Raw genomic sequence first — 11,808 nt, forward strand, 5'->3', positions numbered from 1 at the left:
GGTGGTGACATGGCCCCTGCTAAATGCAGTGTTGTGCCTGCCCCCAGGACATGAACACTTGCCAGTTCTGGATACCTGGGAAAGAGCAAAGGCACAAACAAGCCTTCCACCCTCCCCAAGCAGCAAAAGGATGAGCCTCACCTTCTTCTCTCCCCCCGCAGTTAACTTGATTCCCAATCCAGCTTAGCCATGCACCAGGGAGAGAGGAGGACCGGCCCACAGCCGACCCAAGAGCTTAACACCACGAGTGGTTGTTGTTTGTTCCAGCCTTCTGTGCAGCAGGCAGGAATCAAGGTCAACACAACACACACGAAACAGTGAACAGGCAGCTAAAGGTATCAACACTCCTGTATTAAAGTGCAATTCAAAAAGTTACAAACATTCATGGTAGATTTTTTTCTTAAATACAGAGTTATTAGAATATCTCTATTTCAGACTTAAAAGGTTTTTATAGATAAGGAAATTTGCTTCCCCCCATGTAGGGCTGCTTTAGGAATTTACACTTTCAAGTTGTGCAAGCCTGACTTACAGGAGAGCCCTGGCACACAGGGAAGAGGGAAAACACTCCTTCCCCTTCACTGTGAAGGTAGGAAGGCTGTAGGAAGCAGTACAATCACCCCAGGTGCAAAGGATCACAAGGGTCTCCACCAGATTAGAGAGACTTTCTTCAGAGCAGGTTTAATGGCACTATGTCCTAAGAAAGAAGGAAAGATTGTGGCTGAGCAGCCAGTCTCTGCAAGAGAGCTGAGCGTTAGTAACATCCACACCACACAGCCGTTCCCAGCTAAGAGAGCTGCACTGCACCCCGAAGCAACCCAACTCCGGTGTTACAGCGCCCACCTGCCCACACTGCTCCAATGTGGGCACACACATGCTGGCTGCAGCAGCCCAAGGAAGAGAGGAAGGCCGGTTTTCCTCTGTGGAGTGAGCACACAGTGCAAGCTTGCTCAGCAGAGGGAGCCAGGGCCCTGGGACCTGTCCCCTGACAAGGATAGTGCCAGGTCATCTTCCTAACCCAACATATTTTGCCCCAAGGCAAGCAGCCTCCTGTGCAGCACTTGACTCCATTACGCTTGAAGAATGGCTGCTTGACACAGGATCAGTGCACAGATATGAGACCTGCTTCTAGGAGAGGGAAAGGAAGACTGATTTGCATGTCTGCCAGCATCGGCTCACTGCCTTGCAGCACACCTTTGTTTGCTCTTCTATCCAATGTCTACAAAGGCAGCCTGACTGGGGCCCACCCCCTTCCCTCTTGCACAGCCAAATGCTTCAACATGTCTTAGGATGCACTTCCCAAGTCTGTCACACCATGACTGTTAGTCCAGGACACAAAACACACACTTCCAGCACGATACGTGATTTCCAGAGTCCCATCTCACACTAAGCTGTCCCAGAATTTAAGGAAATTTAACACCTTTCTGGGACACCCAAAGGTCTATGCAAGGAACCTCATGCCTCTCTATACCATTCCCCTTGGGTGGTGCTTCAGGGGAAGTCAAAAGTTTGGCATTCCAACAGTTTTACTGCAAGATCCCAGAGCCTTCATACTTTACTCCTAGATTAGTCATGTGGTGGTTAAGAAGAAGTCCATCTCTCTCCTCAATCCAATGGCAGAGCAAAAGGTTAGTGCTTCAACCCCAAGAGATAAAGCAAACAAGCAGGAAAGGGCTGTTGTTCCACCTTGTACTGCCACTGACTTAATGTTTAAGGAGGGCAGGCGCTCAGCTGCCCAGCACTACATATATTGTATATATACAAAGAGCCCTAGAGATACGCTAACCCGAGGGGTAGTAACAGCCAAGTTGTCTTCAGGGAGACAGAGCGTGGGAGGCTGGTTGCAATCTCCTTCTGTTAGTTGTTCTTCTTATCCTCAGGAGGTGCATAGGGAGGTGGCTGATCCTGGAAGGAGATACAGTAGAGTCAACAACCCTGCTCATTTTATGATGAGCTCTTCCCAGGCATTCCCAGGCTTGGCTTACAAGAAATGACTGCTCTTCAGTGAGCTACAGACAGAGCCAGGTGCTCTGCTTTAAGCTGTTATTTCATCACACCACTCTTCTCTAGTATCAGTTACACCCCAGGATATGTGCTGCCTCCCATAACATTTCCAGTGAAGTTCCCCTCAAAACCAGGTAACTAATGGTCTACTGCAAATAGACCAAATAATCTGTTTTAATTGCCGTCATCCCTTCACTTGCAGGGCTTTGCCTCTGTTGATGTTCATAGCTCTGCCCCAGCAGACAGCAAGCCCCTGGGCTGAGGGCCAGCTTTGCTGCTCCATTGGTCTCCAGCCCACCGTGGAGCCAACGCGAAGTGGTGAAGGGCACAGGCAGACTGGCTGTCACGTACCAGATGTAGGCTACAGCCTACCTACTGGCTGCTGCTGACTGAACAGTAAGAGGCCTCCCTGTCTCCATGCAGCCCAGAAAAAAAATGAAAGAGAAACCCACATGCTCTCATCCTTAAGCGACCTGCTCTTCTTTAACTCTCCCTACTTTCAGGCCCAACAGAAGCAGAGCGCTCTGTGTGTTCTCTGTGCCCGTGCAAATCTGTTAGGCCTTTAAGAGTAAGACAAGTACCAAACAGCTGTTACTAGATGAATCTTAAGGCCCCCCTCCTTTCCTGATTGAGGATTTAACAACCCTTCTTCATGGGACCAACATCCACACCTCCCTCCCACAAAAATGCACACTTTCTGTGCATGTTCAATATGAAGGCAGGCTACACTGCCAGGAAAGCAAACGGGTGTCTCTACTAGTGACAGAGGAGGGAGCAGGCACACACAGACCCCAGGCGTAGTACTCACCATGGGCATGTACACGTTGTGTGGGTTGGCAGGGTTGTAATACGCACTGGAAGCGGCTTCCATGGCCTTACTGCCTCCTAGAAAGGAAAGAAAAGAAGCCAACTTACATGCCTTAGGCAGCGGCAGTAGCCCCAGAGCCTTCTCCCTAGCCATAGCTCCTTTGAGGAGGTAACAAAGGTCCGAAGAGCCAACAGCAACTGCAACAAGTTGGGTTTGAACTCAGAGTGGTTCAGGAAAGCTTCAAGCTGGCTAGAGCTGACCACAAGCTGTGCAGTGCAGTGCTGAGCAGCTCCCCCCACACTCTGTTATCTCAAATAATAGATTGAGACGACTTTGAGCTCCTGCAACAACAGCTTCCCCACCCCACGCTGTGCCCACAACGCCACCCACAGCCCAAACCCCCTTTTGCACCTGGACCCTGGCAGCCCCCGAGTCCCATTTACCTGGCATCCCCGGGCCCGCCCAGGCTGGGGGAGCTGAGGGTCCTGTAAGAGATGGCCCGGAGTAGGGAGGAGGAGGTGGCACATACATGGGGTTCATGTTTGGAAGTGGTGGGTAAATACCTGAAAAAGATGACACCAGATTGATGCTTTGGACCATGGCAATGGACAGAAGAGAAGAGAGCTCACAGGCCCAGCAGCACATTAGCCCTAGATAAGAGCAGGAGTGAGGGAAGCTCTGCAGGCTTGGCAGGGATTTGACATTTTGCTAATGCCCGTCATGCCAGCAGGCAACAATTCTCTGCTGCGCAGCAGCACAATCTACAAACCATGTTTCCACCTCCCATCCAGCTGCAACTATAGAGACACGTGGGTGCGATCAACAGCAAACGACAGACTTTCGCAAGGACAAGGATCCTTGATGGAGACAAAACTACAGCAACCCTCACCCTACCATTGTGATTTCCTTACAACTAACACCAAGAACACCCTGCCAGTCATCATTACACAACTTCCAAACCTGGAGTCTGGGCATATGGATATCCCATGGGCTGTGGAGCAGGGCCATAGGCATTCATCGGAGGTGGTGTGTAAGGATACGGTCCGTTTGGTGGTGGAGGAGCAGCACAGCCCCCCGGCACAGGTGAATACCCCCCTGGAGCAGGTGGGGCAGGTGCATACCCTCCGGGCACAGGTGTATAGCCGTAGCCAGGGTTCTGGAGAGGAACGCCACTGGAAGCTAAGGAGCACATGTTTAGTAAGCCAGACATCCTTTTGTTACAATTAAACGTATAGAATAAAAGGAAAATAGTCCTGTTCATGCAGCACCATCTCCCAGCATCTAAATTCACTACACAGTCCTGGCAAAGTACTGCGCTTGAAAAGCATCAGCCTCCTCGCTGCAAGCTCACAGGGTGCTAAAGGAAACCAGCTGCAAAAATACTATCAGGTACCAGTTCAATCACAGAGCTCCTGCTGCTGGAAGAAAAGACCATTCTAAAGCAAGTACAGTAGGGAGGGTGGTTTTTACTTCTTTTTAAATTTTCTTATCAGAAAAAATGTACATTTTAAAGTGCACATTTCTTTAAAAAGAAAACTTTCGTATTGGAAAAAAAATGTACATTTTTTCCCTCATTTGAAAGTTTTAAATAGAAGTTATTATTTTAAAATTATTTCCCCCCCCTCCAAATGTGGACATGTTAACTTCCCCCATCTTACTCCACTATTATAGGACTGAGCTGAGGGTAGGTAAGTGGATGAATTTTTCACCATCACACATTTCAACTTTATTCCAGGAGGAGTAAGGTTCTGTAGAAAAAGGTGGTCCACCTCAGAAGCACAGACTCCAGAATATTCTGATTGCACAAAGCATTACAATGAAATAAGGAAAAAGGACTGGAAGGAAAAACAAAAGTTCCCCTGGAAAAAAAACCCACAACATTGCTGTGGAAGAGTGCATAGTGTACCCCTCTTCCCCCAGCACATGAAGTTCAAAAAGAGCACTATTCTCTAACTGGCTCAGCCAGTCATGGGGGAACTGCAGGCTCTGAAGATCCCTTACCGTTAGAGGCAGCTTTGAACATCAACTGTCCAAACTCAATGGCTCCTCCACTGTTGAAAGTCAGTTTAAACGTCCCTTGCCCTTCCCAGCCACCTAGGAGAGAGAGAATTAGAACTGAAACAGACTACTAATCTCCTCAGTAGCAGCCAAGCCAACAATTAATACTCCCATTATTTTTTTCTTATTTCAAAACTATTTTGCATCGTATCACCAGGAGGAAAGAATCATGGCACTGCTATCAGATGTCCCCCAAAACAGTATCTCAAGAAGATTCGGGATTTATTTCTTTACCCTTTAAAAGACGATCCCCACTACAGTTACGTAGAAGCAGCTTACTCTAGATGCTAGGATGTTTTGTCCTTTCCTGAAAGGTTTAGTAGAACCTAATAATGAACACAGTGTAAAGAAAGAACACAATGCACTGAGGATTTTAACTGAAAGCCCTCGAATAAAGTTTTATTGCTGACCTCAGTGGACTACAGATCAGGATCTGCAACTCAAGCGAGGATTTAAAACAAATTTTAATCTCTTTGACCCACAGAAACTTGGACAGATTATAAATGCTTAGATATAATAGCACTTTTTCAGAAAAAAAGCAAGCAGGTGATGACATTGCAGGATAAGAATGCTTTGTTTTGTACAAGGTTTTTGGTGTTGTGCTTGGGGTTTTTGCGGGGGGGGTTGTTTTTTGTTTTGGGGATTTTTTTTTTTAAAGGAAAAAACATGTCTTTTAAAGAAAATATTTCATAATATAAGGTTTACCTTCTTTGTCCAGCTAACAATGAAGTTAGAAGTAGAGAGAGTCTCTTGGGGACAAAGTAGAAATACAGGACAGAAATATAACACAACAATCCACCATGGATAAAGTCATCCCCTTGGAGATTCACCTCTTTAAAGTCACGGTCTTAGCATGATTTCAGCCTGAGAAAGTGGGCTGATCAACAATCCAGAGGACCCAGCCACTTTAAGACATTGTTAGGAACAGGAAGTAAAAGCATAAGCTCTCCAGATGCCACCAAAATGCACATAAACTAGTTCTAGGGCTGAAAAGGGAAGAAATTTCAACCAGAAGCCTTGTTTTTAATCCCTGTTTATCTTCTGCAATTCCCTGTGTCTGGTCATGACTATGACTAAGTCTTACCACAGTTTCATCATCAAACTGGGAACAAAGCTAAGCCAATGATCTACAGCAGCATCCCAGATGCACGCAAACATACCCAATCTGGTAAGTGACTGATGACCTCCAGAACACAAAAGCAGTTGCTAATTCTGTCTATCAATACCAACAACGTGACGTGGTCACTTACCCACCCTTCCAGGTCAAAGACAGGGAAACAAACACATGCAGAAACCAAGTAAACATGACACACATGGCAAGACAGAAGTTACAGGATTAAACGAAAGCCATCCTGTGAAAGTCAGTTATTAGCTATGAACACTGAAGCAGGGCCTTAAAGTTCAGAAGACATGGGTTACCTTAGCGTGGACGCACTAGCTATACTGCTGTAGCTACTCTGTCCATCTTCCCTGCGCACATAAGCCGTCTATCTGATGTTCAGCAGAAGATAAAAGGACTCGTGACACTTGGGAAGAGTTCAGTCTACAACACATGGGCACGTACCTCCTGCCTCAGCCTGAATCTGTCCTTTGATGTAATTGGCAGAGAAAACAGGCTGCTCGATTGAGCACCCTTTCACCAAATAAAACGGCATCATGAAGGACAGCATAGGATCCTTGCCCTTCGACACAAAGATCATCTGCAAGACAGGAGGGAACGCCTCTGAATTACTTGAATTAAGGTGGTTGTGGAGTTCTAGTTGTAGCAGCATCGGAAAAGAGGGTAACTTAACTCCTAGTATCGGTATGCACTGTATTATTTCACAGCTTTAATACTGCAGGATCCCAAACAGATTTGATGGCACATGGCTCACTCACCTGAAGCATGCGTGTTGAAAAATAATATACCACTTAAAACACACATGCACATTTACGGAGTTTTATTGTTCTGCTTTTTAAGGATAAGCTATGACAGTTTCCAAAGAAAGTAACATTGACTGACACATTATATGAAATATATTCTCTAGACAATGATCTCCAGGACTGCACGTGCCTTTGTAGGAAACTGGGATTGTGACACAAGCATGAACTATTCTCTTTCCACCTTCCCTTCTCCTACCTAGTACTCTCAGTGGTCCCTCCCATAACAAAACCCACTTCTTCTATCACCAACTAGGTTTCTGGTCTAAAGTCTACAAGATCCTTTGAGAAAGAAGTAGCCCTGCTGGCATCAGACTTACCCTGTAAGGGGTGAGATACAGCATCCCTTTCTTGGTGCCTTTGAAGGCTTCAGGCTTGCCTGTCACGTCACTGAAGGAGAGCTCCACATATTTACACTGTTTGAGAACGCTACAGGAGGAAATCAGACAAATTGCAGAGACAAACTCAGCAACAGCTCTGACACACACACCCCCATCGCACAGGGAGGGAGTATAGCACACCAGAAACTCTGAATATTAAACCAAAAGACTCAGTTCTGATGTGGGCCTTGCCATTTTTCCTTTGAATGGAGAGGGATGACTTATGCAGAGCAGAAGAATTCATCCTCTCACCTGTGACAACCCCTGCTCCTCCTCCTCCACAAAGGGAAGCTTTAAATATGACAGTTTCTCTTTCTGTCTCCAAAACCATCAGGCTGAATTCCTCTCTCCGCATGAGAAGAGCCTCAGCCCAAAGGTCAGGGCACCAAAAGGGCTGAGGTGTCTGAAACCACCCCCTTGAAGCCAACTTATCATCTCAGAGCAAGCCTCTCTCTCCAAGTGCACACTCAGATCCAGGACTGGCCACCGCACGGGAAAACAGCACTGCTGTAACACCGCACCCACTCTGCAAACTGAGGGAGTTGCTTCACTAATACCCTCGCTGCTGACCCTGCTTCATATGATTTAAGTAAATATTTGTAATAAACAGCACCATGCTAAGGACCAAAATGAGGAGCCAGTAACGACAGCAATAAGGTTGTTCTTGTCGGATATCTACGGGAACGTTAGCAAAGTTTGCTCAAGACACAAAGCCAGATGAGAACTGTGAACACTGCAGGGTCAGGGAGGTGCCTGAAAAATTAAATATATTTTCAGGAAAAATGAAAGAGTCAAGCTGGGAAAGCATGTCACTGAACCTACAGGGCAGATCCCAAACATATCACCTAGTAAGAATATTTGAAGAATATACAAAAGAGCCTTGGGGGCGACAGGCTTGCAGCGTGTTACAGTGGCAGAAGAATCCGAGGCGTTTTATGCTTCAGAGCATGGAAAATGAAAAAATAAAACCCTAACCCAACACAAGCCTGGAGAGGCCGGATCTAAAGTAATCCTGATGTATTCTGATCAGCACACTGTAGAAGTCAGATCAAGTCAGGAAATTGCAAAATTATTGGGGGGAGTAATCAGCAGGGCCACCATATGGGAAAACAACCAAAAGCCCTGTAGTTTCAGGTCGTGTGCTCTTTAGGGAAGAGAAAAACATAACAGTATAGATGTATCTGAAAAATGCAGCTATCCAAGGAGGAAGACATTAAAAAGTTGAGCTTTAATGAGGAAAAAAAACCAAAACCCTGAACCAAGAAATTCTACTGGGACATTACTTCACAGTTGAGCTAAATGCAGATTCTCAGACTGGCTGGGAGGGACACACTGAGGAGGCAGCAGAGCTCTTTCCATTTCCAAGATGCAAAGGGGAAACATTTCTTCTAAGCTAAATTAAAACCAGCTCCTCGACAGCTTGCATCTTACCAGAACACTTCCTCAATCATGTCCTGTAGCAGCATTTCACATCAGTTTGCCTCACTGGGAGGAACTCCTACATAATCACTGTGATGTTTACTCCTTACCAGCTACTCACACAAACAAATAACACGCAGCCACCACCGCTGGGCGTAATTAGGCTGCTGAACTGGTTTGTAACTGCGTGCTAGTCCAGGGCAGTCACAGGAGGGCTGTGCAACCCGTGGAGTCGCACTGCACCCACCTGTGACTAAGCAGCACCTCGAAGAATGGCTCTCAAGTCAAGGATAGAGAGATCTCCTGACATGTCAAAGGACTTCCCTGACTGAAGTATTAGCAGTCAGTTACGAACTCAACATTATTTGGACCGTATTTCTGGAGTGTATTTCTCCTGTTGTTTACCAGCCCCAAACCAACTGGATGATCCTTTACTGGGCCTCTGGTTTCTAGGATTTCTCTAGCCAAGGCCAGGATGCTGGGAGCACCCGAACACAATCAAAGCGAAGCCAAGGCCCGTCGAGCCGGTCTGTCAATCCCAACTCAGGGCAAGGGCAGGCGTCAAGCAGCTGGCTGTGATTTCACGAAGAGAGGCGCTCCTCCTGTGCTGAGGAGGGGACCTGCTCTGCTCAGGCCTCGTCTCTGATGACAAGTTTTCCTTACTTTGAATTCAAGTGATTAAGACTCCCGCCTTATGCGGTCTCTACCTCTCTGACATCACTAACGAATTGCATGACATTAAAAAAAGCCAATTCTTTGTCTTCTACAGGAGACGGCCTCTCACCCTTCACCCAGGACGCCTGCTGGAACGGCACTAAGGACCACCGAGATCCAGCAGTGAAGACGGGGCAGCTCTGTTGGCTCCAGCCAGGCCGGCCCCAGGCCAGCCCCCCACCCCCTGCCCCAGGCCGGCCACCCACCCCCTGTCCCCCACCCCCTGCCCCAGGCCTGCCCCCCACCCCCTGCCTCCCACCCCCTGCCCCAGGCCTGCCCCCCACCCCCTGCCTCCCACCCCCTGCCCCAGGCCTACTCCTCACCGCCCGCCCCAGCCCGCTCCCACGCTGCCAGGGAGGACGTTAACAACACAGCTCTCCGGGCCGGGGCTGGGAGGGGACGGGGGGGCCGCCCCGGCGGGGCCGAGCTGCTTCCCACCGCCGGGCCCCGCCGCCCCCCAGCCCGGCCCGGCCCAGCTGCGAGGGCGGGGGGTGAGGCGGAACCCGCCGCCCCACAGGCCCCAAGGCCCCACCGCCGCCCGCCGGTACCTTTCGCCATTGGGGATGACGACACCGCCCTCCTCCGAGTGGTTCCTGTTCAGCGCCATCTTGCCCCCCCGCTGGCCCCGCCCCTGACCCGGTGACGTCAGCCCCCTCGATGGCGCCGCGCCCCCCGGTGACGCGGCCCGGCGGGCGCGAGGCGGAAGTGAAGCGGCGGCGGTTGTCAGGCGAGGCGGGTTTAATGGCGGCCGGCGGAGCAGACGCTACAGCTGGCGGTACAGCCCGGCCCGCCCCGCCCCGCCCCGCGCACCGCGTCTTCCCCGCGACGGGCAGCCCCGCTGTCCGCTCTGCCCAAGGCCTGCCGCGGAGGGCCGCGGCCCGGCTCCTTCTCTCCCGGCCTGGCGGCAGCTCCGCAGGCCTGCGGTTGGCTCCCAGCTGGGCCCGAGGCGGCCGGGAAGGCGCTTTCCCTCAACCCCCCGGTCCGGTGTCGGGCTGAAGCGCGATCTTTGCCGTCACCTGTCCGTGTAACTCCTCTACTGGGGTGGGAAAGGTGCTCGCGGCGCGTCCGAGGCAGCCGTTCCCCGGGACGCCTGCGTACAAACAGTAGTGAACCGTAACCGACCTGTCCTCACAACTAACCACAACTACTATTGCCTACACGTAGCGCTGCGCTTCCTGCTCTCTGCGCTCACGGCATAACCGCTCCTGCTGTGATGTTCGTTACCGTCTCAGCCTAAATGGAACTTGTCCAGTGTAAAAAAAAAAAGGCCTTTGGGATTTACCACACATTGCAAAATTCTTCTGGTGAATGGCTTGTGTGGTGAAGAGTTCGTGAGTCTCTGGACGCTCTGAGTGGGTCCCTCCGGTGTGAATTTAGACCCTACCCCCCTACGGTATTGTTCAAGTGATACCTCTGAGGGGAACGTCTGACGTGCTGTGGTCATCCCAGGATGGTGGCACACGAGAGCTAGGAGCCGTTCAGGCTTTTCACAGCTTATCCGTCGGCAGAGACTTTTTCCCAGCAGTATCTCCCACTGTTGCGCAACATGGGAAATTTTTGATATGTGCCGTTTGTAGACTTTCTGGTAGATATGCAGATACCGGTAGGATATTTGCATGAGCAGATGGCGGTGAGGAATACCTGAGCTTGCTTTCCTCAGTGAGCTTTTATGGATCCTTTAGAAGTAGTCCATGATCCGACAAGGAATTACAGAGCAGAGCTTAAAAACCACATTATCACAAATAAACAACAATTCCTAAACCTATGGGGCAAAACACACAGTCTTGTCCTTGCAATCCATGTTACAGGCAAAGGAAAATCTCTTCTGTTGCGTGCAGTCTTCTTTGCTTTCATTAAGCAGGGCAGCGTTGGCTCTTTGCCATAACCGTCGCTTGGGCCCAAAAGTTGTAGAAATGACCGTACCACAACCCAGGGTGACGCAGCCCAGCGGCAAGAGAGTTCCTCTAGAGCAGTGGCATGGCCGCCAAAGAGCTGTGTGAGAAAGCAAGTGCAGGGAACACCCCTGCACGCCCCGCTGAAGGCAACGGAGCGTGGCTTCGTGCTTCAGTCCAGTGAAGAAGAGGAGCCCTGGGGGAGTCTCCTGTTGCACTCGGTTTAAAACATTTATGTAGAGGGTAGGCAGGAGCAGCCACAGCAGAGTAGGCTGAGGAGATGCTTCTGGCAGCCAGTGATGCTGGGGATGCGTCCATGCCTCGGTGGCTGGTGGAGACAAGCTGGCAGGAGGTTTTGACCCCGCGCTGGGCTGTGGACAGCCAGCGTGGGTGGCGGGATGGGTAGCAGCGTAGCAGGATGGTTTCTGCAGGGTCCATGGTACAGCTGCTGGCACCGGTGACGAGGCTTTTGTTCCCTGCAGGGCCAAGGAGGCCTGGTACAGGTGGGGAGGTGGGTGCAAGGCTAAAAGTGCACACTGCGTACAGGAACACCAGGAGCCGTGGATGTGGGTGGTGAAAGGACTGCAAAGGGCCGGTATCGCCCTCATGTCCTAGT

At 50.0% G+C, this 11,808-nt stretch overlaps 1 protein-coding gene across 2 annotated transcripts; it reads right to left on the bottom strand.

The window, feature by feature from the left end:
- Nucleotides 1-330: 330 nt before the first annotated feature.
- WBP2NL (WBP2 N-terminal like) lies at nucleotides 331-9,931 on the bottom strand. Of its 2 annotated transcripts, XR_011048274.1 has the most exons (9): nucleotides 9,849-9,931; nucleotides 7,108-7,216; nucleotides 6,432-6,567; nucleotides 4,811-4,903; nucleotides 3,770-3,988; nucleotides 3,253-3,372; nucleotides 2,810-2,886; nucleotides 1,784-1,902; nucleotides 331-694 (listed from the first exon to the last, which is right to left on the bottom strand). XR_011048274.1 is itself a non-coding variant. In XM_068402177.1 (8 exons), the coding sequence occupies exons 1-8, from the start codon at nucleotides 9,905-9,907 to the stop codon at nucleotides 1,855-1,857; spliced, it is 861 nt and encodes a 286-aa protein (XP_068258278.1). In that variant the 5' UTR covers nucleotides 9,908-9,931; the 3' UTR covers nucleotides 331-1,854. The 2 variants fall into 2 exon arrangements, 1 of the variants encoding a protein (XP_068258278.1); XM_068402177.1 differs by having other exon boundaries at nucleotides 331-1,902.
- Nucleotides 9,932-11,808: the final 1,877 nt, after the last annotated feature.

This window comes from Nyctibius grandis, chromosome 5, assembly GCF_013368605.1.
Source record: "Nyctibius grandis isolate bNycGra1 chromosome 5, bNycGra1.pri, whole genome shotgun sequence".
Classification (NCBI taxonomy): domain Eukaryota; kingdom Metazoa; phylum Chordata; class Aves; order Nyctibiiformes; family Nyctibiidae; genus Nyctibius; species Nyctibius grandis.